At 39.9% G+C, this 18502-nt stretch overlaps 1 protein-coding gene and 1 long non-coding RNA gene across 4 annotated transcripts; one reads left to right on the plus strand and one right to left on the minus strand.

Annotated features, from left to right (window-relative positions):
- Window positions 1-572: 572 nt before the first annotated feature.
- On the minus strand, window positions 573-18190 carry LOC6046157 (2,3-bisphosphoglycerate-dependent phosphoglycerate mutase). 3 transcript variants are annotated; one of them, XM_038248879.1, is made up of 4 exons: window positions 5589-5802; window positions 5268-5492; window positions 1100-1597; window positions 573-883 (listed from the first exon to the last, which is right to left on the minus strand). In XM_038248879.1, the coding sequence occupies exons 2-4, from the start codon at window positions 5365-5367 to the stop codon at window positions 732-734; spliced, it is 750 nt and encodes a 249-aa protein (XP_038104807.1). In that variant the 5' UTR covers window positions 5368-5492; window positions 5589-5802; the 3' UTR covers window positions 573-731. The 3 variants fall into 3 exon arrangements, with proteins under 3 accessions (XP_038104807.1, XP_038104806.1, XP_001863396.1); XM_038248878.1 differs by lacking the exon at window positions 5589-5802 and adding an exon at window positions 17878-18190 and having other exon boundaries at window positions 575-892; XM_001863361.2 differs by having other exon boundaries at window positions 575-892; window positions 5589-5801.
- On the plus strand, window positions 7238-8866 carry LOC119765295. Its single transcript, XR_005276627.1, has 3 exons — window positions 7238-7713; window positions 7801-8244; window positions 8301-8866. It is a non-coding gene; the product is annotated as an uncharacterized LOC119765295 (long non-coding RNA).
- Window positions 18191-18502: the final 312 nt, after the last annotated feature.

Here is an 18502-nt window from a genome sequence, read left to right on the forward strand (position 1 = left end):
TCAAAATATTAAGTTAAAAAAAATCAATCAATTTCAATGAAATATCGAAATAAATTGATAAACAAAACTGGCAACACCTTGTTATGCATGTGTTGGTGATAGCCTTGAACCGACGGCAAAGTAGCTCCAAAACTGATCCAACGCGGCTGATTTGAAAATATATTTTGAAATGAGTTTTTTTCGATAATAGAATAGTTATATCAATAGTTTAGTGACGGAAAACAAGAAAGAATTAAATAAGCAACAGTTACATTGCTCGGAAACCGGACGAAATTGCTTGGTGTCAGTGCAAAACAGAAAAAATCATCAAGGTGTCGCGAGCCAAATCTGATAAGCAACGAGGCCGGAATTTTTGGACCTAATCGATGTGCTAGGAAAATGAAAGGAAGTTCGAATGGCGTTGGAAAAAGTGGCTGAAGAGGCGGAAATAATCAAAAATGTTAACATTTTTGGAAGAGGTAAGATACAAAACGATCCTGCCTACACTTTCTGTTGGTTGGATTCAGTGAATTCGTACTTTAAAAGCCTGAACTAACTCGATTAATAAAAATAGGTCCAAAATAGGTACTAGGTCCAAAATAGGGTCATATACCCTACCATCCTACGAATCAACCATCGTGCATCGTTCCTAACCTTTCAAAACAGAAGATAAAACAATCACTCCATCATCGCTTTCCTACGCCCGTGTACAATGAGGTAGAGTTCCTACTCAGTTTTGATTTTACCAGCGTCTACTTGCCAATCGAGGCGACCTTCTCCATCGCCTTGATGACGGTGTCCTCGTTCGCGAGAAACCGGATGCCGCCGACCATCTTCATGTTCTCGTCAAAGTCGAAGATGAACGGAATACTGTTGGGAAGATTGAACTTCATAATGTCGGCATCTGAAATATCTGGAGGTTAGCGAAAAAGTTTTTGGAAGTCAATCGTCGAGACATATTTGTTTACCCATTTAAGAAAGAGATACAAAGAGAAAAAAAAGAGAATACTCGTTAATACCACCACCATTTAGAAATGTTCAAGCAAAAATGCAGAGTTCCAGTTTGTCTCGTTACTGGTTAAGGCAAGCAATTCTTCTAGCAGCTTGAATTCCATCGTACCTTGAATATGCTTGACCAGTCCCCGAAGGCTCGTTCCGTGGGCCACCACCAGCACCTTCTTGCCGGCGCGCACCTCCGGAATGATCGTATCGGTCCACTCGGGCACGACCCGCTGCATCGTAGTCTCGAGCGTTTCCGTAAGCGGGAAGTCCTTCTCGGCAATGTGTCGAAACTTGGGATTGTTCCGGATGGCACCGTAGTACGGGTTGTTCGGCTCGATCGCTGGTGGCGGGACGTTGAAGCTGCGGCGCCACACCTGCACCTGCGGTTCGCCGTAAATGTCCGCCATCTGGCGCTTGTTGAACCCGGTTAGGGCACCGTAGTGGCGCTCGTTCAGACGCCACAGCTGATGCACCGGGATGTGGCCAAGATTCAGCTCGCGCCGGATCACGTCCAGCGTTTGGTTGGCCCGACGGAGGCACGACGTGAAGGCCACATCGAAGGTGATGTTTTCGCGCTTGAGCGAAGCGGCCGAAATCTCCAGCGCGTCCCATTCTCCTGGATATGAGAAAAAAAATCATTAAGTTGAGGGTACTAAAATAATCATTATCATCTATTCTCATGAAATGCAAATTCAGTTTGCTGAAACACGCTTCTTAAATGTTGTTCTTCTCCAGAAATACAAAGTAAAAAATTGTGTAAATTTTGAAGCTGTAATTTCTGAAGGTTGAATTTTAGTGTCATTACACCAGAAAAGTGGTAAAATTACACATTTTCAGAGGTAAAATTACACATTTTTTCTGACATGAAAGATGTACCACTTCCCAGATGTAATATTACCATGATTTTTTTTTACTGTGTAGACATTCATGATCTTAGGAAATCTTATGCTGAACAAAATCAAATCTACAGCTTTACTTTGACGTTCTCTATTACGAGATTCCTACTCGAAACAAGGATTGTGAGTCCAATTGCCAACAAGCGAATTTACCGTGACAGGTTGTTTTCACAGGGAGACGACTTCTACCACCTGAACTGAGCTAACGACCTAAGGGGCCATCCATAAACCACGTGGACACTTTTTTGGGAATCTGTTACCCCCCCCCCCCCTCGTGGACAATTGTCCATACAAAAAAAAACTTTTTTGTATGGATCGTGGACAATCGCCATACCCTCCCCCTAAAGTGTCCACGTGGTTTATGGATGGTCCCTAACCAAGAAAAATGCCACCGGGGTCGACTGGGACCGAACCCAGGCCAACTGGGGTGAGAGGCAAGCACACTTACCACTACACTACCGACCCCGGACTGCTGGAAGAATAAACACTGAAAACTAACTCAATCCACCAATGTTGTTGGTGCAATCCTCACTCCGTATTAAAAATAGGTTTCACCAAAGAATCGCAAATAACTTTCATCTGAATTAGAGATTATATCATACCATCCAGTACCTACAGTTGGCATAAGCACGAGACATTGCTGTTAGGGCGTCCAATTTTCCCGGGTTTTGAATTTCCCGGGAAACGGGGAAAAATATTTTTGAAATCCCGGGATCCCGGGAAATTTTTGAAGCAGTCATAAAATCTATGTTTTCATAATATTTGATATTTCAAGCTTAAAATCATAGAATTAGCTCAATAACAATAATTGGTGACAATCTACACTTCAATCTAAACAAGGACGACAGTTTTACATAACTTAAAAGAAATGAGAAATGATTTTTTTGATCTTTGCTGTGCTTTGGATTAAAAAAAACCTACACATTTCAATTTCAATGTGATTCAAATTAAATAAGTGTTTTATAAATACACAAGCCTTACCCGACAAACTTTGTTCTGCCTTTTTTTTTCGTTTGTTGACTTTTGTGATCAAAATTCGATTTTACGCAGCTTTTCCCATACAATCTGCAGATCTTCTGGAATCGGTTCCGGAGTGGCCAAAGTTGTAATTTTTTGGCGTAAGAACCTTCCTTGGGCTTATACGAACCCAACGCAACAAAGAGCACCTCGATCCGACGCTCCGTATTGAATTGATTCGCGTTCGAACAAAACCATCGAAATTTTTTATATATATTTTTATATTATTTATATATATATATATATTTTATATTATTTATATATTTTTATATATAAGAGATATATAGATATAGATATAGATTTATTTTATATATTTTGTTATAAGCCATTACTAGAAAAGCTTGAAAAATGTCATTAAAAATGTCGAAAAAACGAGAAGCGACAACAAAACCATAGTTTTTTTTTAAAGATCCTATAAGCTATTGTCTTTCATATGTTTATAGGACCCTTTAAAAAAAACTTTAAAAATAAAATGATAACTACCAGTCAATGTAAAATTTTAGATAAGTTTTGAATGTCCTATTGTATATAAAACATGTTTTACTAATTATCTTTAAGTTACTACCGCCAACTGGGGAAAATCAGGACTACAGGCTGAAAAGGCACAGGAGATTTCAGAGCAATGAATTTAAAAATCAGTGTACTAATTGTTTTGTTCTGTTTTTACTTTAACCGAAGTTATTCAAAACACGATGCAAATAAAAATTGACTTAAATAGCTGTCTTGCTTCGTCACATTTGTCGTGATTTGCCCCAGATTCCGGTGTTTGATGAAAAATAATTTGATGTAGATTAGATTTTTTTTTCAAATTTAAAATCCTAAAAATAAAAATAATACCCAGGCTTTAAAAAAACGTGAAATTAAGTTGAAAATATTTAAAGCAAAAAACTAAAATTTCAACAATTTTCCCCAATTTAAAGCTGATATGCCGTATACAAATGTTAATGCTTTAAAATTCGTATCGATTGCTATGACATTGTATTCAACTGTTCATCTATTCATACAATCTAATCTGAATTTCCAGACCAAAATTTGATTATTATTTTTTAAATTTCGGGAATTCCTAGGACAAATTATGAAAATTCTCGGGACTCAGGAATTCTCGGTTTTGGAAAAATCCCTGGATTTTGTCCCGGGAATTCCCGGGATGAACGCACTAATTGCTGTTAAATTACATCTTCTCAAAGACGTTTTCAACAGAAATCAGGTAAAAATAGCTCAGTAGGAAGTGAGCAAGCCAGATTTCATCGTGTTCCATTCAGATTAGCGAGATTCGACTTCAAATATAAGGGCATAAATATCACATTTGCTTGCATTCGAAAAAACCTTCATATGATAAAACAAAATTATTCGCTCTACATTATTGCCTTGGCGTTCTCGATTGTGAGATTCCTACTCAAAACTAGGTGTCCGAAGACTTGATTGTTGAGGCAATTGCAAACCTCCTTTTACACCTAAGCTTCCATCCACCCCGGGATTCGAACTGACAATCTTTGAATTGTGAGTCCAACTGCCTGCCAGCGACTCCACCAAGACAGGACCCAAGGAGACGACTCCTACACCTGGACTGAGCTATCGACCTAACCTCTAGGTTAGACCGGGGCCAATAATTACTTCCCTGTCCGACGGAAGGCGTGATTAGACAAATCTCGTCTCAAAGTTTGCCACCGGGACCTTCTGGGATCGAACCCAGGCCGACTGAGTGGGGCAACCACGCTTGCTCCTACACCACGGGTCCCGGCTACGGGTGAACTACTTATGGCAACTTAAAAAAAACATTAACATTTATTTGAGATGAAAAAGATGAGATAAAAACTGCAAAGAAGAAAAAGTATTTTGCTTGACTTAATTGGCTGAAGCAAAAGCAAAAAGACGTAAATAATTCTACTTTCATCATATCCATTAAAAAATCGTTTTTAGAATAATTTTTAAATCTCTCTCTACTGTTTTTACTTGTTTGTATTCTTTGAATAATTTCTGAAGACTATCATAACATCAGAACACTCTGAAATGCATCGATTTGTGGACGATACCACGCTAGAGCACAAACCGGAAGGTCAATCTGTCGTTGACACCATCCAATCGTCAAAGCACGGGATGCTCAAAGAACCAAAACAAAATAGTTAAAAATAGTCCACCAAAATAAACCGCCATCAGACTTGATATCGCGACTCTGTTGCCACTGATCATCCCAAAATTAAATCAACCAAGCCGGTTTCAGCGCTAACAGCCGCTAATACATTGCTCACACTTGTCTTCAAGCTCAACACCGACTTCGTCGTATCTTTTTCGTGATAAAAACTACCGCCCCGAGCACCACTGATAACGTCCATGTTGCAAAATGTTGTCTCTAAACTCCGTCGGAGAACTTACCTTCCTCGCTCAGCCCAACGTCGTGCCAGCCGCAGAAGAGATTCATCTTGTTCCATTCACTTTCGCCGTGGCGCACAAACACCACACTGTACTTGGCCATTTTGAGGTTCTTCAGAGGTTGCAGTTGTTGTTGCACAAGCGATTGCAAGCGTAACTTGTGTTAGTTCCCACACTGACTGCTTCACAGTTTCGCGCACTTCAACGACTTCTCATAGTAGCTGGAATCTGCAACGAATCGGTGGCAATGGCAATGTTACAGTTTGAACACTTTGTTAAACTTCTTGGGCTACATCCATCAACGGTTGCACAAAAGTTGCCTACAAATTAAACACTTTTGCTGACAATGCGGGTTCAAAACTTCCAACGCCGACAGGACAAACAGAACTCAACACACTGCGCTTTAAATCTACCAAGTCACGAAACCAAACAACGAGAACTGCCTGGTCCCCGGCTAGGTTCGTTCGAGAGACTGAGCCAGACTCGCCAGAATCGACTGCCTATAATAACAGCAACCAACCAACCAGTGGCGATGGCGGTCGTAGTCTGCCTCTTCTGGGCGTTGTTGTAGTTGTTGCTGTTGCTGTTGTTGTCGTTGTCGTCGATGGCGTTTACACAACTCTTCACGGTCAGCTGGATGTACTCAAAATCAAGTTCAAATCCACTCATAATCAAGTTCGGAGCTCGAACTGAAAATGAGTGGTTTTCTGAACTTGATTTTGAGTGGATTTTTCACTCAAACGACAGTTCAAAAGCTGAACTGTCGTTTGAGTAGTTTGGACTTGGCGATTAAAACGTCAAGTTGGTGTTTGCAGTTTGCACTTAGCAGTGAACTTTTCTTCTAAGTGGAGGTAAGTATTGCTCGAACGCTGCAATTTCCTGTCCCGGAACAGTTCGGGAAGGTTGATGGACCACTTTTTCAGCTGGCGGAAGTGGCAATCCAATTTTACTTTTGCCGGAAAAGTTGTTTTTTTTTTAAGTTGAGCCCTTCCGGATTGGCCGGAAGGTGCAAATTCGGTTGAAGGAGGAAGTTAATTCTTTGTTTTTGAGTCCTCCGGATTGTACGAAAGATGCAAACGTGGTTCGAGGAGACATTTGTTTGTTTGTTTTTGGACCTTCCGGAGGAGGAATTTGTTTCTCTGTTTGTGTACCCTCCGGATTATCCCGAAGATGCCAACAAGGTCCGGACAGTCCGGAAGGTGCAAAACTCGTTGGAGAAGGAATGTATTTTCTATGATTTTCTTCCAGACGATCCGGAAGGTGCAAAACCAGACGAAGGTGGGGAATAAACTTTAGTTTTTTTTACATTCTAGATTGCTGCAACCCTTGCCAGCTGCGACCTGTAGTGTGAGCAGCTTGATTACGCCAGCCAGTGCCCCGACCACAGTTGCGCTCCGATTCAACCACGATGGTTTCAACTGCGCCTTCAATGCCAACATCGCCGCTTCAAGCGTTCAGCAAGCAAGCTTCTTTCGTCCCCCCGGTGTCGCTGGCCGCGGTGGCTCAACCTTCAACACCAATGCCCACTTCTTTCGCGGCAGTGATAATATCTTCACCGTACCGCCAGCAGCGCCGGTCCAATCGACAGCGGAATACCAACTTCAATCGCTTCTTCCACTTTAGCGGCAACAGCTATCGCCAACAAGCTGCAGTACAAGATCAACAACAACCTTCACGCGAATGCGCAAGCGCATTTGTACCCACTGTTTAACGGAGTGGCGCCCAGAATTATCACCGTGGTCACCGTGTTACCATTAGTGACGGTGTGGTGGAGGGCAGAACAACCACTATCAGCCATCGCAAGTCCGAGACGCGGACGGAGGAGGTCGGGGTCACGGACACGAACACGAACCCGGCGGATCACATGGCGTTGCTGGAGCGTTTTTGATCGAGAACGAACCGCTGCAGGTAGGATGAATAAGTAGTTAGGTTTAGATTCACGAGTTGAAATTTTTTTCTCCTCTCAGGGGGGTACTTCGAAGGTACCAGGTTACCGTGGAACTGCCGTATCATCGCCGGTCAGCTCCAAAGCATCAAGCAACCCGACGACACCACCTTCCGGAAGTTCGCATACTATTCTGTAGCAGCAGCAACAACAACAGCAGTCTCATCACGCATCCGATGGCGGGATTACCAGCCGAGCGGGCTAGCCGTATGCAACACCTTGTCCAAGATTCGATCAATTGGATAGAACAACGCGATTGAGCCTGCTGCTGTTGCGCTGCGGCAGGAGTTTGGAGACTTTGAGGCGGCCTTTGGGATGCTGCAGGCGAACAAACTAGCTTCCGGCGGAGTGGTCTCAAGAAGGATTTGTTCTGTGGATTGAGTCCAAGAAGCGGTTCGCCTGCAACGTTGTTCGGAAGGATGTTACAGCCGACCTTTGCGTCAGCGCCGCGTGCCAACGACTCGCTGTCAGTCCTGAGCGAACTTTCGCTGGGCAGTACCAACGGTGAGTTTTGGTTGAAATGTTAAACTTCTTTCAAAGGGTCTAATTTAATGCGGATGAAAAACGTACATTTTCTTTCTGTCATTTTAGCTGGCGCCGAGTTGACCTGGAGTACGCGGGATCTTCGTCAGTTACTACAGGAGACGCCCGAAATTCATTCCGAGGAGGGGTTGGGCGTGTTTGAAAGAGGATTGGATGGCTTGGCGGGACCGAGGATTCCGGATAAGCTTTTTCGTGTTGATCGAAAGGATTTTTGGAGATACGACGCGGCACTGGCTGCGCTTGGTGATCTCCACGTCGCACCAGGATTCGAGTGCAAGTTGACGAGAGGCCCGGATGTCGTAGATCGGTCACGCTACCAGCACCACCATCAGAACCACCCCGGGTGAACGCGTCAATCCTATTCAACAGTACAAATTGCTCCTCTTCAATCGCTCGACTGTCCTTTAAGCAGACAGGCAAGCAGCTTCCACGAAAAAGGAAAGTGGCGGAATTAACAATGTCAAGTTCTCCGTCACTGTCGCCGTTGCTCCGGTAAGTAGCCAATCTTTCCAAATCTCAAACTCCTTCTAAATCTAGTTATCTTCCAGTAAATCCCCCGTATGGACAAACTCGATGAAAGTTCCGGAAGAAGCCGTCTTTGAACAACCCGCTGATTGTGGTTCCAAGCGGGAACTGGAGAAAAACCTACGTCTGCTTCGTCCATTCCAAAGATTGTTACCTGAAGACAAGGCTAGACGACCAGAAGGTTGACCACCTGACTTCGGTGCAGTGAATTGGCCGCGCCATCCCAAAGTTGGACAAACGCGGGCCAAACGCGCCCTCGAGAGCTCCATGTCCTCCCAGCTCGCGGCAAAAAATACCAACCTAAGCAAGCACATGCGGGGGCGGCCGTCGCAACTCCAAGCCTAATGGAAATCGACTACGACGAGTTGAACGAGCAGCATGTTCTCAACAAATTGTTCAAACTCCCCGCGAAACCCAACTCCGTCTTCACCACCGGGTACTTCCCACTCGCGCGTAACGTGACAGTCCCCCAGCAGATCCTGTGAATTGCCGAAACGTTCGCCAATGAATTGGCCGACTTGCGCGTGGGCCAGGCGCGTCCTCGATGACTAAGGAACCGCCGATGCGGCTAAGAATTCGTAACGAGATCCTCCTGAAACTCTCCAACAAGGCCATCCACAACCGTTGTTTCCATCCACAATCAATGTTTCTTGAAACATAAGAAATAAAGTTTGTTTTTTATCAAGAAGTTTTATTTCATTGGCAATTTTCATGAATTTTGTTATAAATTGCACCTATTTCAATTTATTTTGCTAAAATCAACGAATACAGCCAAAAATCGCGGGCCAACCAAACTACTCATTCGGCAGTTCGAGCGCTAAACTCATTTATGAGTTTCAGCATTAAACTCATAAATGAATTCCTCCACGCATGGTCCAAAATGAGTGAATCGAACTTGATTTTGAGTACATCCATCTGACCGTGTTGTGTATGTAGAACAGATTAAAAGGGGCTTCTACCGTGGATGGAGGTGCTTTTGAGAGGACCATTATGTCACAGTCACTTTGCTAGTTTGTTATATATTAAATAAATAAACTACATGTTTGTTTATCTGTGGTAGAAATTTTATTGTTATCGATTTATCAATTCTTATTGGAAATATTGCCAGATTTTAGGTAATTGGAAATATTGAGAAAATATGCTTGGAGTGTCAACTCTCTTACAAAATGAATAAATAAAAGGATAGGGGAAATATACCCTTTCTAATCAAACACCTATCTTCGTCATATGGAGAGTTTGATGCTCGATTAAAGCTCCAAAAATACTATTTAGGCTATAAACTTAACAGCAACAGCACCGCCTCGAGTAAGCACGCAAATTTATGCCATTTACTGGCCAAAAAGATCAAATTTAATGCACTTTTGATCATAATTTCTATTTTGCGAGACCATTTCTCATAATTTTGGTGGCTCACACATCCACACGCAAGCAACATGTTCTTTTGCTCATTAGTTAGTCACTCACTTGAAAAATAATCCCGAAAAATGTAAATAATTAGCAAGCACCATGAAAAAAAAACAAACGCGCTAAACCTTTTGACGTTTCAATTTTGACTACCCATTCCAATCGAAGGCTGAAAAAACCGAGCGAGAAACGAAGGTAAATAAAGAACAAAGGGTGGCCACCAACACCACCAACATGCTGGTGCAGCGCCTGTTGGAGTGAGCAAGTGCTGCCAGGAAACTTTCGCTATAAATGCTACTTTTCGTGAGTGTTCGCTTAAAATTTAATCAATTTTGGCAGCACTAAGCAGAAGTAAAAAAGAACAAAGCTGAAAATAGAAAAATGGGCGTGGCCCAATGCACACGACTGATTAGAATGCATTTTTGAAATATTTTTTTTTAAATGCTTGTAAAAGGAAAAGCATAACTTTTAATAAAAGTGAAAATAAACAGAAATGTTCACAAAAAGTTGCTCTACTCGTTGGTGTACTTGGTTTTAGTGAATTTCAAGGAACAATCCAGATTATCCAGCATCATTCAAACACGACCGCTTATTAGGCTTAAAATGGGCATATTTCCCCTACATTAGCAAAAAATGTAAACAGGCTGAGATTTTCTCACGTAATTGTATTGTTTTGAAGTGATATATGGATTTATAAAAATACTATTTTATGATTTTTGAGTAGTATTTTTCTTAAAATTATATAGTTGAAATTTATTTATTTGTGCATTAACGGTTAGGATAGGAGGTCATTTCTTACGGAATGGTATATAATTATACTGACCTTGATAGAGAAGTGTTCAAAGTACTTCAAGGAGAAGTTTTCATAAAATTTTGAGTTGATGAATATGCTATTATTTTGATGTTCTCAAAGTGTCATAATTTTTCTCAATGACAATGGGGTTGTATTAGAAAACGGAATGCATTTTCGGATTCATTGGACAATTTTACAGTTTGAGAAGGTAACATTAGCTTGCAATTATAAAAAAAAAATTAAAACCAATTTAAAATGTATTCCCCTAAGTTTGGATTATTTTTAAGCATATTTGGGTTGATTCAAAAATCCTTTGATTTTTTTTTAAATTTTCGATGAACAAAATCGGAAAAGGGTTTTTTTTTGTCAAATCTTACTTTTTATAAACAAATGATTGTCAACTGTACATGTGAATAATGCATTTTGCAATGGTTTTTTCCTTTAAATCGTGAAATTTTGGCTTGTAATTTCAATTCTTTTGTTTAGCTCTGGACGAGGTCGAGGGACAAAAATTTTAAACATATTTGCATCGGCCTAAAGTTAAATTTAAAAAAAAATCTTGAAACAAACCCAAATCGAAATAGCTATATAATCGCTTTAATATTTCTTCGATTCTTCTAAAACCATAACACTTTTTTTATTCTTTAAAAGTGATTTGTAGATGGGCACAAGACCTACAAAATGCTTTCAAAAGATTGCAAAATTGTAACCTCTTTCCAGAGAAATCAACATATTACAATACGTAACACCTCCACGTAAAAAGAGGTTTCTATGTAATGTTGTCAACTATTTTTTTTTTTTCATAGCTTATTTTTATTAGGTCCTTTTAGGTGCTGTGACCAGGTTAGGACCGAGGATCAAAAGGTAAAAAATAATAAAAGAAAAATAAAAAAAAAACTGTAACTGATTCAGATGATCATTTTTTCGTGCCATGTGTCAGCAAGTGTGCGATCACGTCGATCTGTTCCTCGGGTGTCTTGCACTGCCTCAAGCGAACTCTGTACTCTCGGTAAATGGACCATAGCTCCGACTCGCTTATGTTGTCAACTATGATGCGATTAAAAACTGGAACTGTTGTAATCATACTTATGAAACTCGTGATTTCCAGTTAGATTTAGTACATTTTAAATTAACAGGTACGGAAAAAGTGACTCAGCAATAAAGAAATCCAGATTTTTTTTGAAAAGGACCTATAAGCTATTGTCTTTCAAATGTTTATAGGACCTATTCAAAAAAAAATTCTAGAAATACAAAATGAGATTTTGATATGCCAACATCACAATTTTTTTGAATAAAAAAGTAGAAATATGAAAACATTTTTTTTTGTTTATGTGATTTGTAATTTTAAACGACTATTTTTTCTTTTATTTGTTTGAGTTATGAATCAGCTGATTGTTATTATTTTGAACAAAATCATTCGTTTAACATTGTGACAGCCGTTAGAAAGACTGCAACTACCAATATTTATCCCGGATGTACAAACAACTATTCTCCAGTGATAAGCTTGATAAGCTGTGATATATTCTTTTGCAGCATCTGCAACATCCTTTCTACCAAGTAATCTGGTCTTATTTACACAGCTGCTTGTTAACCAAGCTTTTGTCACAGCAGGAGATTTGCTTGGTACCCAAATATTTAAACGAAGTTGACTTTATAGCTGTCGGCCACCATTGCTAGTACCAACCACTAGTGTCTTCCTTTTTTTATCTACAAGGACTTCACCGCCCTGGGCTCCTTAGTGTATGAAAGTATGGCACGGAGCGACGGCGCCGAATACCCATATTTACACAAAGAATTTTAGAGCGCCCACCGTGGGATTCGAACCGGCGACCTCTGGATTGTGAGTCCAGTGCGCGGTCCGATTGATCCACACGGGCGGGACACCCAAATATTTACTACAATTTAAATGACACTATTTTGCAAACAATTCAAATCTCAAACCCAGCACATTCCAGTTCCACGAGGTGGTGCACACAGAGCAGAATAGCTCTTACATCATCCAATCGACACAACATCACCAATCAATCAAATGGGAACACTAGCTAAGCTCTTATCAATTGAGTATGGCAGCGTTGTGTTACACCATGTGGGAAACCGGTTTCGAACTAACAGCAAGTAACAACTGTTGGATTTCGCTGAGGGAATTCTTGTAGATTTTTTTTGTATCTTTCAGGTGTATTCAATTGCGATTTTATTTGATTATTCTACATCAGTAGTGATATGAGTCACTATTTAAACATTAAATTTCTGCAAACATTGCACGGAATCGACTTTCATAAACAGAATCAAATTTCCTTTTCCAGTTGTGGGAACTTTTGAAATGCAGTAATGCTCCTGCTGGTCGGTAAAAATTTGTTTACTGTTTCGCTAAACGTGCATAAATTATGGCTGCAAAATGTTGACTAGACAACTATTGCTGGAGTTGGATGATTAATCGAACTAGACTGTGTTTTTAAACTGTTGTTGTATTGTTATTCCGCGTAAATTGTAGCATTCCAGAATTTGTTTACGTTGAAGTATCTAGCGGGTTCCCGAGCGTTGATTAAAATGTTGTTTTATTACAAATTGGTTTACATATGATCTTCTTCGCTGGATAATAAAATACAAACATTTGCGTAGTTGCATGAACTGTCAGAGTTTTGGTCCCCAAAATAAATCAAGCAAAATACGTCAGTTGTCTGTTTTGTACACCCAAAGGAACATGTCGTGCAAAAATTATGCTGGAACAAATATTCTGGACAAACTAATCTGGATTAAAACTTCAAGATCCAAAGTTGTTGAATAGCATCGTTCAAAATAACACAGTACAACTTAATGCAAACCCCACTTGGGTGCATCACAATCATCACTGAATCTTCACCAGTCCCTGATTGACTCAGAGTCCGTTCACACTTAAATCCTGACCTACATACGAGTGCTCCGCGTGTAAGTGTCTCGCGTGTAATCATCGCGCGACGTCTCTTATCATCACACACGACACCTAAGGAGTTGAACCAGATAGTTGCTGGTAGAGTAGGTGTTCATAAACTCTCGTGAGCGTCCCTCGCAAGATAAGGTGTCTTAAATCTGCGAAGCAGAGGCGGATTTGGCAGGCGATACACTTATGCTCGCTGGGTTTGACTTTGAAGAGTACGGATCTGTAAGCATGAGACGCTCCGAGCTGATTCTTGAGTGCGTGATCTTTGTACTTTACCAGCTTGTAAATGCGATGAGTCTCTTGTTTACTAGACAAGGCAAAAAATGTACAGTAACTCGATGCTGCTTTGCTTGAAATACGATTTGGATACGTTTTAAATTGAAAATAATCAACATTTAGGGGTTTTCAGGGGAACAAGGGCAAAAGTAAGTAAGTTGTTTGCAAAAGTAAAGTGAAAGTGCAAACATAAAAGATACTTTCTGCCCATTTTGATCTAATATTTGAAGCTTACAAAATAAGGTTCACCGAAAAAAAGTATTTTTGTGAAAATCGGACCAAAAAATATAACATATACAAAAGTAGTAAGGTTTGTAACCCTAAAAATGAAACATTAGTTATATAAGCACTACTTAGTACAAATAAGTCAATTTACCATAAATTTGTCATAATTTGGAATAAAAAACTACCCCCAATTTAAAACTAGATGAAAAATTATCTTTTACACATAAAATAACCGGAAAAGATACAATAGGGTCTTAAAGCCCCATGTAAATTTTGATGTAGAACGGTTAAAAAACACGATTAAAAACCATTTCTGATCACTTTTTTTTCATTTTATAATGCAAAAAAATAAATTGACAACAAAACATTTTTTCGATGGATCGACTATGGTCCCCTTTGGAGCGAGCTGTCAACTAGGACCTTTATTAAAAATCCATATTTAATCCTTTGCAGTCATACAAAAGGTCATTGTACTCGGAAAAATTAGCTTTATCGTTGTTAACAATAATAACACAAATTTAAGAGCGAGTCCACGAGCAAAGCATACCCATCTCGCATCGACCTCACCAATCTGCCTGAAATTTTCAGGGGTTGTTTGTACATATAAAACTAGCATCTGGCCAAAATATGAGCACTCTAGGTCAACAGAAAGTGGGGCAAATCGGGACACGAAGTTTGAAGGTTCAAAAACGTCAAAAATCTTAAAAAGGCTTTTCAACATTTATTTTTTAAAGGGTTAAAATGAATCAAAATAAATATTTTTATGCATGTTTCTATTGTGAAATTGTCTCAGAAACACGAATATGATAAAATTATCACCAGAAAATGGGTTCTAAGGGGTTCCCCGAGCAAAAATTTACAACCAAAAAATTCACTAAAAGTAAAAGTGTTTATTTAATATGTTAAACTGCCTTACCCAAAGCGTTCTCAGTCTCAGATGGTAGTCCCAGATGTCCCCTACAAGCTGCAGGTCGAACCGAGTTGATATCTGGATGGAACACTTTTTTATATGAGTTTGAAAATTATGCTATTTTTCACTAAAATGACAATAACTCCCTTTAGATTTAACCAATTGGGATGCTCTATCCTGCATTTTTGCATTTTGAATTTTGAAAATAAATTGAATTTTGCCAAAGTTATAGCCTTTTTAAGATTTTTGACGTTTTTGAACCTTCAAACTTTGTGTCCCGATTTGCCCCACTTCCCGTTGACCTAGAGTGCTCATATTTTGGCCAGATGCTAGTTTTATATGTACAAACAACCCCTGAAAATTTCAGGCAGATTGATGAGGTCCAAACGACGTCCCATACAAAGGGGTATGCCCTGTTCGTGGACTCGCTCTTAATTAATTTTAGGACTCAATTGTTGGGTTAATTCTCGGCCTGACCAATAACTTGTTTGGATTAGCATAAAGATGACATTTAACAAAAAAGTTAGTTACTTTGCCAAAATTTTAGCTAATTTTATAACTTTTTAACAAACTCAACTAAGGGACCATCCATAAACCACGTGGACACTTTAGGGGGAGGGTATGGCGATTGTCCACGATCCATACAAAAAAGTTTTTTTTTGTATGGACAATTGTCCACGAGGGGGGGGGGGGTAACGAAACGAAGTTGACTTTATAGCTGTCGGCCACCATTGCTAGTACCAACCACTAGTGTCTTCCTTTTTTTTATCTACAAGGACTTCGCCGCCCTGGGCTCCTAAGTGTATGAAAGTATGGCACGGAGCGACGGCGCCGAATACCCATATTTACACAAAGAATTTTAGAGCGCCCGCCGCGGGATTAACAGGGGGTAACAGATTCCCAAAAAAGTGTCCACGTGGTTTATGGATGGCCCCTAAGATTTAAATCAGAACGAAAATTAACCCATTGCACAGTGGTCTAGATTGCAAAATTAAGTGGAAAATGGATTTTCCGATAAATGGTGAAGTTTTGGAGCTTTGGTGTCTTCAGAAGAGTTGTTGCAAATAGAAAGGGGCAACTTTAAGTTTGGTTGAAAATTAGGGTGGTTCCACGGTTAGAGTGATTTTCAAAGTCTTACTTTTCAGGAATATTTTTGGGAATTTTTGTGTTAGGCTGGCCAATTTAAGCAACTTTGTCCAAGACACCAAAATTTTATCACGCAATCTACGCCTTCTACGACCAAATTGAGAGAAAGCATCTGAGCGAACCTTCAAAAATCAGTTTTTAACATAACAATTCCGGGTAAAAATTTAGAGAAAAGCGATGTTGGGGGGAACTTTTAGAGCTCCATATAATTTTGCCCGCTGAATCCGAATTTCCCACAAAATTGACCCAAATTGTCAACATATTGATTTTTGGTCATATTTTTGGTTTCTATGTAAAATTATCATATAAATTCTAAATATGATCAAAAATCGATATTTTGACAATTTAGGTCAATTTTGATGGCAAATTCGGATTCAGCGGTCAAAATTACATGGTTAAACATATAGTTGGACAATTTTTGAATTACGTTAGGGTGGTCCCATACACTTTTCCTTTGAAAATTAGACATTTTCATTTTTATTTTTTATTTTTGAATGCAATATGGTGCCTAAAATTTGGCCTGAGCTTTTTCGAGATATTTAAGTTTTAAATTAGCATATTTTATACCTTAAAAGGGCTGTAACTTTTGACCCTTAAGTCCAAAATGGCATGTCAAAAAATAAAAATGTTTGTTTTGCATAGCTCTTGAATTGCCCCCAACATCACTTTTCTCTAAAACTTTACCCTGGATTGTAATGTTAAAAAAACTGATTTTTGAAGGTTCACTCAGATGCTTTCTGTAAATTTGGTCGTAAAAGGCGTAGATTGCCCCAGACAACCCCCCCCCCCCCCCCCCCTCCTCCTCCTCCTATTCATGGACGTGATTTGACGATTGTCAAAAAAGATTTTATTTGTATGGAAATTGTCCACGATAGAGGGGGAGGGGGGGGGGGGTCTTGTGATTTCCAAAAAAGTGTCCACGTGGATTGTGGATGGTCCCTTAATATCTCATCACAAAAAGAGGAAATTTCTTGGAAAAAAAACTAATCTCTACCACATTCAAACAGTTGGTCGATAAAAACAAAGTTCTCGAGCAAACCCCTTCTCATGACCTGTAGAACACTTTCAAGGTCGCACTCGGTCGCATACCACGAAGACTAACTAACCAACTGAACTGATGAATCATCCAACGTAACCAACCAACAACCAGCGGCAATGTTACATACCACCTTTCTGTATCTCATTCTATCTAGAATGCACGGCAAAAAAAAGAGTGAAAATTTGTATTATGCTGACGTAGAATTACGTATTCAATCAAACCCCGATGGTTTGACACCAACTGTTGTCAAACGAACGGAGTCACTTTTTAGTTTGACACCCCTTTTACACGGAGTTTACACATACTACCAAACGTTTGTTTTGAAAGTGTGCGTGAGCGCCGTGTATAAAGTGACAGTTCGTCACTTTTTAGTTTGACTTTGACCAACTAACGGGGTACAAACTAAAAAAGTGTCAAACGAAAAAGTGAACAACCACCGGGGGTTGAGTGTAATTCATTTCAGCTTACAAACATTACCCTTTTTTCAAATCAAACTTTCAACTGTGCTCAAAGTTCCATTCAGGAATGTGCAGTTCGATGCACCGCACTCTCGCACACACCCTTAAACCAGTTGCCATGTGGCATTCTTAGGCGGAGAGTTGACCACCGGAAGCGGTGCTCGTGTGAATGAATCGATTCGCGTTTTTGTTTCTGCCCTGAATAACAACACTCCTCAATGATGATTAAGTTTAAGCATAATAACACACACAGGTGCGCATTCGTGGCCAAGGTTATTCCGGTCTCTTCTTTTGGGGTATCATTCGCATGTAAGACGTGTTTATTTTTGTTGTTATCTTTATTTTGTTCGCCATTCTTTGCACCGTGAACCGTTGATGAATGAATTTTAGGGAAGGAGGAAGGGAGGGGTTTTCCATTCAATGTACACTCACATGTCTCTCGTTTGAGCTCTGCTGGAATTTTGTTTACCTTTTTCAGCAACAGAACATAAGAAAAACACAAACAACTCGAGAAGAAAACAAGCAAAAAACTTTGTTTGCGTATTGCGTAGTAACTTTACGCCGGAAGAGGCAGTGCCACGCGCACCGGAAGAAATGAAATGCAATTCTAGAAGGAACTGAAAAAAAAACTAACACTTGCACTCCAACCGAACACTACTCTACTAATGCTGACAGCTGGGTTTTCCCTTGGCTAATGTCTCGTCTTGCGGTGGAAAATTGTTCAACTTTTCTCTGGCAAGCGTTACGCGGTAATGAACGGTGGAAAAAAAACTACGATCACGGAACGCGCCGTCGCTGTTGCTCATCGTGATTCGCTCTTCGGGAGCAAAATAAAAACATAAATTTACCCACATTCAAAGAGGCAACACTCACACAGCAAGCAAACGAAGAGAGCGGTATCTTGAATAAAGAACTTACTGACAAAAAATCTAAAAACTTTTATTGTTTTTTTTTCGTAGCTATCCTTTTTACATTGAAGGTATTGCATGACCATAATATTTGTTTCGTTCTTTTCTCTATAATTATTTTTTCCAAGATCCTCAACCAAATTTTGGGT

This window comes from Culex quinquefasciatus, chromosome 1 (assembly GCF_015732765.1).
Source record: "Culex quinquefasciatus strain JHB chromosome 1, VPISU_Cqui_1.0_pri_paternal, whole genome shotgun sequence".
In the NCBI taxonomy this organism is placed as follows: domain Eukaryota; kingdom Metazoa; phylum Arthropoda; class Insecta; order Diptera; family Culicidae; genus Culex; species Culex quinquefasciatus.

Bases quoted from the DNA above. Each gene is read 5' to 3' on its own strand.
- LOC6046157 (XM_038248878.1), bottom strand. From the start codon at position 5,367: ATGGCCAAGTACAGTGTGGTGTTTGTGCGCCACGGCGAAAGTGAATGG. The intron at 1,598-5,267 runs GTAAGTTCTCCG...TCTCATATCCAG, and splicing joins CGTTGGGCTGAGCGAGGAAG to GAGAATGGGACGCGCTGGAG. The intron at 893-1,099 runs GTACGATGGAAT...GCTAACCTCCAG, and splicing joins ACTGGTCAAGCATATTCAAG to ATATTTCAGATGCCGACATT.